This window comes from Panulirus ornatus, chromosome 2 (assembly GCF_036320965.1).
Source record: "Panulirus ornatus isolate Po-2019 chromosome 2, ASM3632096v1, whole genome shotgun sequence".
In the NCBI taxonomy this organism is placed as follows: domain Eukaryota; kingdom Metazoa; phylum Arthropoda; class Malacostraca; order Decapoda; family Palinuridae; genus Panulirus; species Panulirus ornatus.
In genome coordinates, this window is record NC_092225.1 from 79,683,295 (window position 1) to 79,700,740 (window position 17,446).

A 17,446-nucleotide genomic window follows, 5' to 3' on the forward strand; every position below is an offset into this window, starting at 1 on the left:
AGTGGTAAATTCCACTTCTAAACAATAATTTTTCATTGTATTAATGGTGTTTCATATTCTTTAACTGTTAAGTACTTATGTGTGAATAAGTGCAAGAAAATGATTGCTTATAAGTAGGATATATAAATTCAGAGTCAGTATGAAGTTTGAGAAGAAATGCTGAAAGAAATGAATGGGAGGAAGTTCGGGTGTATTGTACATGGTAGATACAGTATCTCATGTATGAAGAGCGAATATTCTAAAGAGGTTTTTCTTAAAAGAGCCACCCTAAAGTATACGAGGAAGTGTAGAGAACATACATGAAAGATGGCTGCTTCATTTGTGTAATAAAGAAAAGAAAATAACATCCATTATTCTCTGTTAGTAGGAAAGAATCAAATGAGTATGGACTAAAATATCATCCAGAAAAAGACTGCACACACACTATTATATTTTTCTTTAATGCAAAAAAAAGTTAACAGGATAGAGATAGATAAGTGGCTACCCTCCATGCTATAATTTCCCAGGGGAAAAGTATGTTTACAAAAATTCTTACAAATTATTTTAATCTTTATTCCAAACATTTTATTAAAGCATATCATATCACAATGTATATCATACAAGACAGAGGATCTATAAATTACACAGATCTACTCTGGTTCTTTTATCCATGACAGATTCTGGACCAACTTAAAATAATTATATTTTATATCATAATCCATATCATACCAAAAATTAACAGCAATACAGGCATGAGACTGTCTAACATGGTGAAACCACAGTGAAGGAAGGTAAAGGGCATCTCCTGCATGAACCCTACAGTATACAGGACTTGCATGCTTATACTGTGGGTACTTCTCTAAGTCTGGCTTCAAAGGATCAATACATATCCAAGGGACTGATCCTGTTTTGGTGTCTTCTTGTATGACAAATTTGTCTGCAATGATCTCCTTATATGTAGCGGCAGGATAGTTCTTATACGGAATCCAAGGTAAGTCCATTGGGGGAAGAAGGATAAAGTCCTTGTAACCAGATACAACACAGTAAATATTTTCATAGTGATCTTTGTGCACTGAAACAGAAAATTTTTCTGTTACTATTAAACTGGTGCTATGTACATTCACTAATATACTTCTCAAGCATTTAAAATGTGAAACTGTAATAACTTATAGCATTACTTGGGACCCTGTGGAGTTACATTCCTGGAGATTTGTCTTTATTGCAAAATTTTGTTATTCAGATAACTAATATCCATGTTATATTATAAGGGTGTTTATGAGAAAGTTGAAGAGGGTGTGCTGCAGTGGTTTGGACATATGGATAGAATAAGTGAAGAAAGGTTAAGAAAGAAGATATGAGTATCATAAGTGGACAGAACAAGGACAACAGGGAAACTAAACTGGAGATGGAAGAATGGCATTAAAAAGATTTTGAACAATAAGGGCTTGCACATGCAGGAGGGTGAAAGGCATGCATAGGATAGAGTGAATTGGAATGATGTGGTATACAGGGGTTGACATCCTAGAAATGGACTGAAACAGGGCATGTGAAGCACCCAGGGTAAACCAAGGGAAGGTCTGTGGGGCTGGTTGTGGAAAGGGAGATGTGGTTGCAGTGAATTACATATGACAGCTAGAGAATGAATGTAAGAGTGCTTCCCAACTTACATAAGGGTTATATTCCCAAGAACAATGCATAAGTTGAAATTTCCACTACTTGAAAACCATATAATTTCACCCAGAACAGTTGAGCCTTCTCTCCTCAGTTTCTAATTTGTTTTCTCTGGTATCACATCATGTGAGCACCTTGTTTTCTATTGCTACTGTACACCACACACTGTACTATGCTTGCACTTACAACATTTACATCATTCCAAACTCCAGATTACAACACCACCACAAAAGAGCAATAGAAATATGGGAAAGAAATTACTAATTACCAAGAAAGAAACATGAGAAAGAAGTTATTAAACTGGAGGGGAGAATGTTATTCTGTGTGTGGTGGGGTGGCGATGGGAAAGGATGAAGGCAGCAAGTATGGATATGTACATGGGTATATATGTACATGTCTGTGTATGTATATGTGTATCTGGGTGGGTTGGGCCATATATATATATATATATATATATATATATATATATATATATATATATATATTTTTTTTTTGCTGTCTCCCGCATTTGCGAGGCAGCGCAAGGAAACAGATGAAAGAAATGGCCCAACCCACCCCCATACACATGTATATACATACGTCCACACACGCAAATCTACATACCTACACAGCTTTCCATGGTTTACCCCAGACACTTCACATGCCCTGATTCAATCCACTGACAGCACGTCAACCCCGGTATACCACATCGATCCAATTCACTCTATTCCTTGCCCTCCTTTCACCCTCCTGCATGTTCAGGCCCCGATCACACAAAATCTTTTTCACTCCGTCTTTCCACCTCCAATTTGGTCTCCTACTTCTCCTCGTTCCCTCCACCTCCGACACATATATCCTCTTGGTCAATCTTTCCTCACTCATTCTCTCCATGTGCCCAAACCATTTCAAAACACCCTCTTCTGCTCTCTCAACCACGCTCTCTTTATTTCCACACATCTCTCTTACCCTTATGTTACTTACTCGATCAAACCACCTCACACCACACATTGTCCTCAAACATCTCATTTCCAGCACATCCATCCTCCTGCGCTTAACTCTATCCATAGCCCACGTCTCGCAACCATACAACATTGTTGGAACCACTATTCCTTCAAACACCCATTTTTGCTTTCCGAGATAATGTTCTCGACTTCCACACATTCTTCAAGGCTCCCAGAATTTTCGCCCCCTCCCCCACCCTATGATCCACTTCTGCTTCCATGGTTCCATCTGCTGCCAGATCCACTCCCAGATATCTAAAACACTTTACTTCCTCCAGTTTTTCTCCATTCAAACTTACCTCCCAGTTGACTTGACCCTCAACCCTACTGTACCTAATAACCTTGCTCTTATTCACATTTACTCTTAACTTTCTTCTTTCACACACTTTACCAAACTCAGTCACCAGCTTCTGCAGTTTCTCACATGAATCAGCCACCAGCGCTGTATCATCAGCGAACAACAACTGACTCACTTCCCAAGCTCTCTCATCCCCAACAGACTTCATACTTGCCCCTCTTTCCAGGACTCTTGCATTTACCTCCCTAACAACCCCATCCATAAACAAATTAAACAACCATGGAGACATCACACACCCCTGCCGCAAACCTACATTCACTGAGAACCAATCACTTTCCTCTCTTCCTACACGTACACATGCCTTACATCCTCGATAAAAACTTTTCACTGCTTCTAACAACTTGCCTCCCACACCATATATTCTTAATACCTTCCACAGAGCATCTCTATCAACTCTATCATATGCCTTCTCCAGATCCATAAATGCTACATACAAATCCATTTGCTTTTCTAAGTATTTCTCACATACATTCTTCAAAGCAAACACCTGATCCACACATCCTCTACCACTTCTGAAACCGCACTGCTCTTCCCCAATCTGATGCTCTGTACATGCCTTCACCCTCTCAATCAATACCCTCCCATATAATTTACCAGGAATACTCAACAAACTTATACCTCTGTATATATGTGGTATATATATATATATATATCTTTCTTTTCTTTCATACTATTCGCCATTTCCCGCGTTAGCGAGGTAGCGTTAAGAACAGAGGACTGGGCCTTTGAGGGAATATCCTCATCTGGCCACCTTCTCTGTTCCTTCTTTGAGAAAAACAAAAAAAAACAGGAGGGGAGGATTTCCAGACCCCCGCTCCCTTCCCTTTTAGTCGCCTTCTACGACACGCAGGGAATATGTGGGAAGTATTCTTTCTCCCCATCCCCAGGGATATATATATATATATATATATATATATATATTTTTTGCTTTGTCGCTGTCTCCCACGTTTGCGAGGTAGCGCAAGGAAACAGACGAAAGAAATGGCCCAACCCACCCCCATACACATGTATATACATACGTCCACACACGCAAATATACATACCCACACAGCTTTCCATGGTTTACCCCAGATGCTTCACATGCCCTGATTCAATCCACTGACAGCACGTCAACCCCGGTATACCACATCGATGCAATTCACTCTATTCCTTGCGTTCCTTTCACCCTCCTGCATGTTCAGGCCCCGATCACACAAATTATTTTTCACTCCATCTTTCCACCTCTAATTTGGTCTCCCACTTCTCCTCGTTCCCTCCACCTCCGACACATATATCCTCTTGGTCAATCTTTCCTCACTCATTCTCTCTATGTGCCCAAACCATTTCAAAACACCCTCTTCTGCTCTCTCAACCACGCTCTTTTTATTTCAACACATCTCTCTTACCCTTACGTTACTTACTCGATTAAACCACCTCACACCACACATTGTCCTCAAACATCTCATTTCCAGCACATCCATCCTCCTGTGCACAACTCTATCCATAGCCCACCCCTCGCAACCATACAACATTGTTGGAACCACTATTCCTTCAAACGTACCCATTTTTGCTTTCCGAGATAATGTTCTCGACTTCCACACATTCTTCAAGGCTCCCAGGATTTTCGCCCCCTCCCCCACCCTATGATCCACTTCCACTTCCATGGTTCCATCCGCTGCCAGATCCACTCCCAGATATCTAAAACACTTTACTTCCTCCAGTTTTTCTACATTCAAGCTTACCTCCCAATTGACTTGACCCTCAACCCTACTGTACCTAATTACCTTGCTCTTATTCACATTTACTCTTAACTTTCTTCTTTCACACACTTTACCAAACTCAGTCACCAGCTTCTGCAGATTCTCACATGAATCAGCCACCAGCGCTGTATCATCAGCGAACAACAACTGACTCACTTCCCAAGCTCTCTCATCCCCAACAGACTTCATACTTGCCCCTCTTTCCAAAACTCTTGCATTCACCTCCCTAACAACCCCATCGGGGCCTGGACGTGCAGGAGGGTGAAAGGAGGGCAAGGAATAGAGTGAATTGGAGCAATGTGGTATATCGGGGTTGACGTGCTGTCAGTGGATTGAATCAAGGCATGTGAAGTGTCTGGGGTAAGCCATGGAAAACTGTGTAGGTATGTATATTTGCGTGTGTGGACGTATGTATATACATGTGTATGGGGGGGTTGGGCCTTTTCTTTCGTCTGTTTCCTTGCGCTACCTCGCAAACGCGGGAGACAGCAACAAAGTATAATAAAAAATATAAAAAAAAAAAATAATATATATATATATATATATATATATATATATATATATATATATATATATATATATATATATATTCTTTTTATTATTATTTTGCTTTGTCGCTGTCTCCCGCGTTTGCGAGGTAGCGAAAGGAAACAGACGAAAGAAATGGCCCAACCCACCCCCATACACAAGTATATACATACACGTCCACACACTCAAATATACATACCTATACATCTCAATCTACACGTATATATACACACACAGACATATACATATATACACATGTACATAATTCATACTGTCTGCCTTTATTTATTCCCATCACCACCTCGCCACACATGGAATAACATCCCCCTCCCCCTCACGTGTGCGAGGTAGCGCTAGGAAAAGATAACAAAGGCCCCATTCGTTCACACTCAGTCTCTAGCTGTCATGTAATAATGCCCAAAACCACAGCTCCCTTTCCACATACAGACCCCACAGAATTTTCCATGGTTTACCCCAGACGCTTCACATGCCCTGATTATATCCATTGATAGCACGTTGACCCCGGTATACCACATCGATCCAATTCACTCTATTCCTTGCCCGCCTTTCACCCTCCTGCATGTTCAGACCCCAATCATTCAAAATCTTTTTCACTCCATCTTTCCACCTCCAATTTGGTCTCCCACTTCTCCTCGTTCCCCCACCTCCAACACATATATCCTCTTGATCAATCTTTCCTCACTCATTCTCTCCATGTGCCCAAACCATTTCAAAACACCCTCTTCTGCTCTCTCAACCACGCTCTTTTTATTTCCACACATCTCTCTTACCCTTACATTACTTACTCGATCAAACCACCTCACACCACATATTGTCCTCAAACATCTCATTTCCAGCACATCCACCCTCCTGCACACAACTCTATCCATAGCCCATGCCTCGCAACCATACAACATTGTTGGAACCACTATTCCTTCAAACATACTCAATTTTGATTTCCGAGATAATGTTCTCGACTTCCACACATTCTTCAAGGTTCCCAGGATTTTCGCCCCCCTCCCCCACCCTATGATTCACTTCCGCTTCCATGGTTCCATCCGCTGCCAGATCTACTCCCAGATATCTAAAACACTTTACTTCCCCCAGTTTTTCTCCATTCAAACTTACTCCCCAATTGACTTGACCCTCAACCCTACTGTACCTAATAACCTTGCTCTTATTCACATTTACACTTAACTTTCTTCTTTCACACACTTTGCCATACTCAGTCACCAGCTTCTGCAGTTTCTCACATGAATCAGCCACCAGCGCTGTATCATCAGCAAACAACAACTGACTCACTTCCCAAGATCTCTCATCCCCAACAGACTCCCCTCTTTCCAAAACTCTTGCATTCACGTCCCTAACAACCCCATCCGTAAACAAATTAAACAACCATGGAGACATCAAACACCCCTGCCGCAAACCTACATTCACTGAGAACCAATCACTTTCCTCGCTTCCTACACGTACACATGCCTTACATCCTCGATAAAAACTTTTCACCGCTTCTAACATCTTGCCTCCCACACCATATATTCTTAGTACCTTCCACAGAGCATCTCTATCAACTCTGTCATATGCCTTCTCCAGATCCATAAATGCTACATACAAATCCATTTGCTTTTCTAAGTATTTCTCACATACATTCTTCAAAGCAAACACCTGATCCACACATCCTCTACCACTTCTGAAACCACACTGCTCTTCCCCAGTCTGATGCTCTGTACATGCCTTCACCCTCTCAATCAATACCCTCCCATATAATTTACCAGGAATACTCAACAAACTTATACCTCTGTAATTTGAGCACTCACTCTTATCCCCTTTGCCTTTGTACAATGGCACTATGCAAGCATTCTGCCAATCCTCAGGCAACTCACCATGAATCATACATACATTAAATAACCTTACCAACCAGTCAACAATACAGTCACCCCCTTTTTTAATAAATTCCACTGCAATACCATCCAAACCTGCTGCCTTGCCGGCTTTCATCTTCCGCAAAGCTTTTACTACCTCTTCTCTGTTTACCAAATCATTTTCCCTAACCCTCTCACTTTGCACACCACCTCAACCAAAACACCCTATATCTGCCACTCTATCATCAAACACATTCAACAAACCTTCAAAATACTCACTCCATCTCCTTCTCACATCACCACTACTTGTTATCACCTCCCCATTAGCCCCCTTCACAGAAGTTCCCATTTGCTCCCCTGTCTTACGCACTTTATTTACCTCCTTCCAGAACATCTTTTTATTCTCCCTAAAATTTAATGATACTCTCTCACCCCAACTCTCATTTGCCCTCTTTTTCACCTCTTGCACCTTTCGCTTGACCTCCTGCCTCTTTCTTTTATACATCTCCCACTCATTTGCATTTTTTCCCTGCAAAAATCGTCCAAATGCCTCTCTCTTCTCTTTCACTAAAAATCTTACTTCTTCATCCCACCACTCACTACCCTTTCTAATCAACCCACTTCCCACGCTTCTCATGCTGCAAGCATCTTTTGCGCAAGCCATCACTGCTTCCCTAAATACATCCAATTCCTCCCTCACTCCCCTTACCTCCTTTGTTCTCACCTTTTTCCATTCTGTACTCAGTCTCTCTTGGTACTTCCTCACACAAGTCTCCTTCCCAAGCTCACTTACTCTCACCATCCTCTTCACCCCAACATTCTCTCTTCTTTTCTGAAAACCCCTACAAATCTTCACCTTCGCCTCCACAAGATAATGATCAGACATCCCTTCAGTTGCACCTCTCAGCACATTAACATCCAAAAGTCTCTCTTTCGCGCGTCTGTCAATTAACACATAATCCAATAATGCTCTCTGGCCATCTCTCCTACTTACATATGTGAAAAGTTTTTATCAAGGATGTAAGGCAAGTGTACGTGTAGGAAGGGAGGAAAGTGATTGGTTGTCAGTGAATGTAGGTTTGCAGCAGGGGTGTGTGATGTCTCCATGGTTGTTTAATTTGTTTATGGATGGGGTTGTTAGGGAGGTGAATGGAAGAGTTTTGGAAAGAGGGGCAAGTATGCAGTCTGTTGGGGATGAGAGAGCTTGGTGTGAGTCAGTTGTTGTTCCCTGATGATACAGCGCTGGTGGCTGATTCATGTGAGAAACTGCAGAAGCTGGTGACTGAGTTGTAGAGGTTTTCAGAAAAGAAAAGATAATGTTGGGGTAAAGAGAGTGGTGAGAGTAAGTGAGCTTGGAAAGGAGACTTGTGTGAGGAAGTACCAGGAGAGATTGAGTGCAGAATGGAAAAAGGTGTGAGCAAATGATGTAAGGGGAGTGGAGGAGGAATAGGATGTATTTAGGGAAGCAGTGATGGCTTGCGCAAAAGATGCTTGTGGCATGAGAAAGGTGGGAGGTGGGCAGATTAGAAAGGGCAGTGAGTGGTGGGATGAAGAAGTGAAAGAGAAGAGAGGTGTTTGGACAATTTTTGCAGGGAAATAGTGCGAATGACGGGGAGATGTATAAAAGAAAGAGGCAAGAGGTCAAGAGAAAGTTGCAAGAGGTGAAAAAGAGGGCAAATGAGAGTTGGGGTGAGAGAGTATCATTAAATTTTAGGGAGAATAGAATTATGTTTAGGAAGGAGGTAAATAAAGTTCGTAAGACAAGAGAACAAATAGGAACATCGGTGAAGGGGGATAATGGGGAGGTAATAACAAGAAATGGTGAAGAGAGAAGATGGAGTGAGTATTTTGAAGGTTTGGTGAATATGTTGGATGATAGAGTGGCAGATATAAGGTGTTTTGGTCAAGGTGGTGTGCAAAGCGAGAGGGTCATGGAGAATGGTTTGGTAAACAGAGAGGAGGTAGTGAAAGCTTTGCGGAAGATGAAAGCTGGCAAGGCAGCAGGTTTGGATGGTGATGCAGTGGAATTTATTAAAAAAGGGGTGACTGTGTTGTTGACTGGTTGGTAAGGATATTCAGTGTATGTATGGTTCATGGAAGTGCTTGAGGATTGGCAGAATGCATGCATAGTGCCATTGAACAAAGGCAAAGGGGATAAAGGCGAGTGTTCAAATTACAGAGGTATAAGTTTGTTGAGTATTCCAGGGAAATTATAAGGGAGGGTATTGATTGAGAGTATAAAGGCATGTATGGAGCATCAGATTGGGGAAGAGCTGTGAGGTTTCAGAAGTGGTAGATGTGTGGATCAGGTTTTTGCTTTGAAGAATGTATGAGAGAAATACTTAGAAAAACAGATGGATTTGTATGTAGCATTTATGGATCTGGAGAAGGCATATGATAGAGTTGATAGAGATGCTCTGTGGAAGGTATTAAGAATATATGGTGTGGAAGTTGCTAGAAGCAGTGAAAAGTTTTTATCGAAGATGTAAGGCATGTGTATGAGTGGGAAGAGAGGAAAGTGATTGGTTCCCAGTGAATGTCAGTTTGCGGCAGGGGTGTGTGATGTCTCCATGATTGTTTAATTTGTTTATGGATGGGGTTGTTAGGGTGGTAAATGGAAGAGTTTTGGAGAGAGGGCAAGTATGTAGTCTGTTGTGGATGAGAGGGCTTGGGAAGTGAGTCACTTGTTGTTTGCTGATGATACAGCACTGGTGGATGATTTGAGTGAGAAACTGCAGAAGTTTGTGAGTGAGTTTGGTAGTGTGTGAAAGAAGAAAGCTGAGAGTAGGTAAGTTTGAATGGAGAAAAACTGGAGGATAAGAAGTGTTTTAGATATCTGGGAGTGGATTTGGCAGTGGATGGAACCACGGAAGTGGAAGTGAGTCACAAGGTGGGGGAGGGGGCGAAGGTTCTGAGAGCGTTGAAGAATGTGTGGAAGGCAAGAACGTTATCTCGGTGAGCAAAAATGGGTATGTTTGAAGGAATAGTGGTTCCAACAATGTTATATGGTTGTAATGCATGGGCTATACATAGGATTGTGCGGAGGAGGGTGGAAGATGTTTGAGGACAATATGTGGTGTGAGGTGGTTTGATCGAGTAAGTAATGAAAGGGTAAGAGAGATGTTTGGTAATAAAAAGAGTGTGGTTGAGAGAGCAGAAGAGGGTGTATTGAAATGGTTTGGTCGCATGGAAAGAATGAGTGAGGAAAGATTGACAAAGAGGATATATGTGTCAGAGGTGGAGGGAACGAAGAGAAGTGGGAGACCATAGTGGAGTGGAAGGATGGAGTGAAAAAGATTTTGAGCGATTGGGGCCTGAACATAAAGGAAGGTGAAAGGCGTACAAGGAATAGAGAGAACTGGAATGTTATTGTATACTGGGGTTGACGTGCCGTCAATGGATTGAACCAGGGCATGTGAAGCGTCTGTGGTAAACCATGGAAAGTTTTGTAGGGCCTGGATGTGGAAAGGGAGCTGTGGTTTCGGTGCATTACACATGACAGCTAGAGACTGAAAGTGAATGAATGTGGCCTTTGTTGTCTTTCCCTTGTGTTACCTTGTGCACACATGGGGGTAGGGGGGTGCCAGTTCATGTGTGGTGGGATGGCAGTGGGAATGGATGAAAGCAGCATGTATAAATATGTACATGTGTATGTATGTATATGTCTGTGTATATGTATATATATGTTGAAATGTATAGGTATGTACATGTGCACGTGTGGGTGTTTATGTATATACATGTGTATGTGGGTGGGTTGGGCCACTCTTTTGTCTGTTTTCTTGCACTTCCTCACTAATGTGGGAGACAGCAACAAAGTATAATAAATGAATAAATATAATTAATGAATGGGTCCTTCTTCATTTGTTTCCTGGCACTACCTCACTAATGTGGGAAATGGCGATAAGAAAAAAAAAATGTATGGGTTCCTTAAAGTTCAAGGCTGTACTCTATTTGGAAGCTGGAAAATGATGGACTTCTTTGGAATGAAAAGTTCATCAATAAAACTCTACTCCCTTTCCTTTCATACAGTGTCTGCAAAAATGTTCAGCCCCCTTCCATATATTTTCAAAGGCAATACATAGTTGCTGATCATGGTGGGTACAAGCAAGTGATGCTTTCAGGTGAAATCATCATATATCTGGTTACTAAGACTAGTGTTTATACTGGTGTGAGCAAAAGCAACCTGTCTCAATGTGCCTCAGGCTTTCCTAAGGGAAGGATGTACTTTTTTATTCTTACTGGCTGCCACTTCAATTTGGGTATTTCAAACCTGAGTTTCAAGATGGTCAGCTGTAACCTTTCTAAGGAGGAGAGCCCAAAGTCTTGCCTGGAAGCTAGAAAATGCATGTAGATATGAAATCTTTAGGCATCCTGGGTGCTCAGAACATACAATCAGGTGGCTGCTTCCTGCAACACTTCATCAGCGCCTCATCTCATTCAGATCAGGACCCTAAAAACCCAAAACATGTACCTAAATTACTTCAGGAACCTTGCCAGTTACAACCCCATATGTCTGCAGATGATAGTCTGGGGCCAAAGGAGGGATGACACATTACCAAAATATATGTTTGACATTGCCTCTGAAAATGTATGTGAAAGAAGACAAAGTATTTTGTGGACACTGTATGCTTCTCTGGCAGTCAGGACTTTGACCCACTCTCCTGCTCTATGACTGACCTCCAAGCTAAGAGTTCCATCTGCTGTCATGTCCATTTCCAGGCACCTACATCACTCCATTTTCTTCAGGTTCTCCCTATTCAATCTACCACTCAAACCATCCTCCCCCCAACCTCACTACAGGTACTTTACTTTTGTTCACATTAATTCTAAACTTCCCTCTTTCATACACTCTTTCTAACTCAGTTGCCAGTTTCTGAAGTTTCTCTGGAGTCTGCCACCTGAACCATGACATCTTTAACAGCAACTGACTCACCTCCCAAGCATCCCTATCACCACATACAGCAAACCCATTCCTTGCTCCATGACCCTCTCATTTACCTCTATTACCATCCCATCCATTTACAGATTAAACAACCATAGAGATATCACATATCTTTGACAAAAATCCATCTTCATCAGGTACCACTAAGCTCTGTGCATTAATTCAAACAAAATCAATTGCCTTACAATATTTTCATTAGGCTTTAGTGCATTTCATGTTTCTATAATAAGGAAAAATTTTCTGAGTTCCCTAATAATAATTCATGGTTCTCTAAAAGCAGTTCAATAACTTTCTCCAAGTCCTCTGTGGTTGGAGCAAAAGGTATCTCCTCCAATAAAGATTTGCCACAACAGTATAGTGATGGAGATGTAAAGAAGCTATTACAAAGCAACATAAACTCACTTGATGTAACAGCTCTCTGGTCACCCATCCAAAAGTTAACAGCATCTGGCTCCTTCCCAAGTGCTTGGGAGAACCATGGAATATCAGGAGCTGCATCACAAAGAATTTCTGGAAATTCATCTGTGAAGTTGGAATTCTGTTTCTGCACATAGAATATCTGCAATCAAGAAATTTAAAAACATCAAATCATCAATCCTTGTAATATAAATGATCTCGTTCAAACCATGCATTACACTTTGGAGAAGTGTAATGCATGCTTTTCAGAATCATAAAATGATGGTTTGTTGTTTTACCCTGAAGTATTCACAATGCCTTTACTATTATGAAAATATATGTTTTGAAGGGGAGAAAAACTTTTCCTCTTTCTCAACTATAAGCAGATTCTTATTAGATTCTGAAAGACCATTTGCTTCACCGGGAAGTTAAAACACTCTTTTACCCCAAAATGATGTGTGTCCCTTGTGGACTGCTGATATTCTGTCCACAAATATAGATCTCTCCTTGTCACAAATAACAGCTGACAACACTTAACTCACACAACTTGTTCTTTGCCACTCTAGATTTTCCTACGGTGAGTGCTTTGCACTCGCCCTGCCTTTTACTAAATTGTTGGAGCAACAGACAGAAGTAGTAGGTGAATGTTAGACACGAACTTTAGGCAGAAGTGGTAGGTAGGAGCATTAGCTGGGAGCATTAGGTAGAAGTGGTACGTTGTAATAATAGGCAGGAATATCAAGTAGAAACATTGGGTAGTAGTTGGTAGGAATATTAAAAAGGAACCTCTAAAAACACTGCACTAGAGTTGCTCTCTGGCAGTGGCCTGCTCCAAGTGAGGCTTAGTATTAAAGGCTAAGAAGTGGCAATGGAGTTCAACAGTTATGAAGATTCTTTTGCCATGGCCACCCCCTTGAGAAAGTTCTCAAAGGGAATGGGCATCAGAGATACAGATAGTTAGATAGATGATGTGTGTCCCTAATAATTCTTCTTGAACTATCATAACATACATGAGGCTGGCAGAAGCTTTTTCATTGGAACTCAACAATCATTCAGTTAATGCCTATCCCTGAGACATCACAGCGCAAACATGGTGATATGAAGCAGCTGGCCACTTTCATCATTCACTAACCACTGTTTCTGTGCTTTGGGCCTCTTACTGTCAAGAATCAAGATTCTTTTCTTTTGAGGGACACAATAGAATGGAAGGAAGAGTATGGAAATCAAATGTATACTCATAAGGCTCTACTCATGGCAGAGATTTTGTTTTTATTCTTTAAAATCATTTCTCAACTACAGATAAAACTAAAAAGATGAAAGTATGAGGGAGAAGAAACTTAAGGAAGAAATATGGAAAAAAGAAGAAAACTGTAACCTTAGAAATTATCTAGTCCCTATTCTGGAACACCCTCTTCTGAAGGTGGCATAAAAGTCAAACAAAAAAGATTAATTAGATCCAAACATAGATATAAATCAAAGATGCTACTTGAATGCCAAAAACCTTTCATATAAATGTCAACAGCATCTGACTCCTTGGCTTTTTCCTCAAAAAAGCCAAGGTAGATGCCACTGTCCTTACAAGATGGGCTCTATAAGATAGACCAGATTGTGAAATTAGTATCGGTTTCTTGATCCAACAAGACAAGTACCTTGCTGACGCAGGTTTAAAATGTTCATCTAACTGATCTTTTGTGGGATCAAGAAATTCCCTGAAATTCTTGACTGGACACAGATTATATTTAAAAATTTTTCCAGGACTGTATGAGAATTGGTTTATTTCCAAAGTTATCCATACAATTTTTCGCATAATGGAATGCTGGGGGTGGGAAGCACAGGAGACCCATCTTCACCTGGAACCACTCACTCTCCTCTCTACCTACTTGCACACATGCCATAAACTCATTATAAAAACTTTTCACTGTCCCTAGTTGTTATCCTACACTATATATTTGTTAAGACCTTTTAAAAGGCAAGTCTATCTACACATTCATATGCTTTCTCCAGACTCATAAGTGCCACATACAAATCCTTTTATTTCTCACAATTATTCTTTAAAGCTAACACCTGATCCACTACATACATGAGTTTAAAAGCTTATAAGATAGCTGAGGTTTAAGAGATGGGGCCCCACAAGTGTAAAACTCTTTCTCCACAAAGAGCAAATGGGTAAATTAAAGAGAAAATGAATTGGAGGTAGCATGGTTCAACATAAAATGCCAAAAACTGGGAGAGCTCAGGGATGTATTGTGGAAGAGGTGCAAACATCATTGTAGTTTTTTGCATCAGAAAGATACAGGAGAGGAAAAATTCAATATCGTACAGTAAGGAGGAAGGAGCATTGTTGGCAATATGAAGGATAACCTAAGCTATTCTACAAGTTCATCAGGAGAAGAGCTTATGTGCCATGAACCTTCTAGACTTCTATGACAGGGTGAGGTCATCTTGGAACTTCTTCACTGGACTGAAGTTTATCTTTGACAAAGGAAATGAAAGATGCAGGTAGGAAGTGCATTCTCACAATGGGCTGAGGTTAAGATTGGTTTACTACAGGGCTGGGTTTTTCTCACCGATATTCTTCCTGTATGTTAATGACTTGCCTGACAGACTAGACTCATATCTTAAAATGATTGTGAATAATGCTAAAGTCATGACAGAAATCTGAAATGAAAACAACTGCATCAGTTTCCAGGGCTATCTGGAAATACTCTAAAGGTGGTCTGACAAATGGATGATGAAATTCAATCCAAGAAAGTGTAACATAATCAGGATTGAATTATGCAATAGTAAACTCTGGTGTGAAATTAAGCCCAAGAATTGATGTGTGAGAGAGATCTCAGAGGTAGACACTGCCGAATCTGCTGCTAGAAATACACATCTGGAGATCTTTGAATGAAAAAAACTCTGCTGGCAAACGTTTGGGAAGCTAGTCACAACAAAGAATGAAGCTGGATTTTGCCTCTCAGGTCTGGTCACTACACCTAAACAAGCACTGAAATATGAATGAGAACAACCACGATGGAACATTAATTAAAAGCTGTCAGCCATGAGAGAGCAGTGAGAGGTGATTTGACAATAGCCTAGATGTTTCTAAATCAGCTGGATGACACTGACAGCAAGGCTTATGTTCTTGATGACATCCATCCCAGTGTACTGAAAGAGTATGCCTCTGAACTTGACTTGTGCTTGCTTGTCTGTTCCATTGCTGTTCAAAAACCAAAACTTTTCCTTCTCCTTGCAAACATGCTTTGATACATCCCATCCCTAAGAAGGGTGACTGTTCTGACCTCTCTAACTATCATTCTATTGCTTTGACATCTACCACTGCCAAAGTCTTTGAATCCCTCCTCAACTCCCATATCCTTAAACACCTCGAAAATCACAGTCTTCTCTCAGATCACCAGTATGGCTTTCATAAGGTGAGATCAACTGACGATATTCTTTCCTATCTTACTAATGTCTGGCCATCATCCCTGAAAGATTTTGGAGAGTCATATGTAGCTGCCCTTGATATATCTAAGGCTTTTGACAGGGTGTTGCATTGGGGTCTCATCTCTAAGCTCCCCTTTTTTAGCTTCCCTCCCTCACTTTGCTCCTTCATATGTAGCTTCCTCTCCAACCAATCTGTCTCTGTGGCTATTGATGGATCAGCATCCCCCTTTTGTTCATCAACAGTGTTGTTTCTCAAGGTTTTGTCCTGCCCTCTACACTTTTTCTCCTTTATTCAACACTTTCCTCCTCTCCACAAATAATCCAATGCACTTATATGCTGACGACTCAGCACTGCATTCATCCACATCCTTCAATTCTGCTCCCTCTTCTTTCACTTGATCTGCATCTTGTCTTGACACAGCTTCTTCAATAAACTCATACTTGGACAGGACAGCTCAGTGGGTAGACAAAATCTTAAGTTTAATGCCTCCAAGACCCAATTTCTACCCATCTTTTTGTTGAAAACTCCTCACAACTCTTGTCTTTCCTTTGACGGTTCTGTAATTCCATCTTTTGACTCAAAGAACATATTTGGTATTACTGTAACATCCACTCTTTCTTGGAAACCCTACATTATGGGTATAGCTAAGTCTCCCTCTAAGAAACTGGATGTCCTGTTTAGATGTCGAAACTTCTCTTCTGAACAGCTACTCCATTTATACAAGGGATTGATTCGTCCTTGTATGGAGTACTGCTCTCACATTTGGGGTGGTTCGAGCTCTGTATCCTTACTTGATAGAGTTGAGCTGAAAACAGTTCAACTTATAAACTGTCCCAGGCTAACTTCTAACTTTACCCCTTTGCCCTACACTGCAATTTTGGTTCACTTTCCCTCTTCTATAAATATTACTCTAGTTTTTGCTCCTGAGAGCTGGTTACTTGTGTGCCCCTGTCACTAGCTAGAGCATGCAATACTTGGCAAGTTGCTGCATCACATGATGACTGTGTGGCTATCAGCAATTCAAGGGTGTGCCCTTAAAGTTAAAGCTCTGGAACTCTCTACCTTGTCATGTCTTTCCCAATTACAATATTGTAGACCTAGCACATTTCAAATGACAGGTCTTTCACTTTGTCAAAATTTGTAAATACTTTCCCTTTTCTTTTTGTTTCATAATTCTCTATTTCAATTAAGGCCTGGCCTTGATGTGGACTTTTGTTCATGACTGGAGCCTTCAACATGAAAAAAACTATCTGAGAAAGGAAACAGGAAAGACGCACTGAAATACAGACCTATTTCCCTGATGAGTGTGGTATGTAAGGTTCTAAGAGGAAAACAGAAAGCAAATGGATGACTTTTGATAGAAGAGCAATCATGTAATTAAAAGGCAACATGGTTTTATGAAAACGTCATGTGAAATGAACCTCATAGATTTCTATGAGAAAGTCAGCTCAATACAGGACAAAAGAAAAAGCTGGGTGCATTGTTGTGCTTGAACTGCCAGAAAGCATTTGACATTACTATATAGGAGGCTGGTAAAGATGCTATATCATCAGGATGGAAT

The 17,446-nt window shown here is 40.9% G+C and overlaps 1 protein-coding gene across 4 annotated transcripts in view; it reads right to left on the reverse strand.

Moving 5' to 3' along the window:
* Positions 1-536: 536 nt before the first annotated feature.
* JMJD7 (Jumonji domain containing 7) overlaps positions 537-17,446 on the reverse strand; it is a 39,386-nt gene continuing 22,476 nt past the window's right edge. For all 4 annotated transcript variants that reach the window (XM_071678103.1, XM_071678112.1, XM_071678133.1 and 1 more), the window contains exons 5-6: positions 12,462-12,618; positions 537-1,051 (exon numbers count right to left, since the gene is read on the reverse strand). In XM_071678103.1, the coding sequence (XP_071534204.1) occupies positions 630-1,051; positions 12,462-12,618 (579 nt within the window). In that variant the 3' untranslated portion in view covers positions 537-629. The remainder of the gene's footprint in view (positions 1,052-12,461; positions 12,619-17,446) is intronic.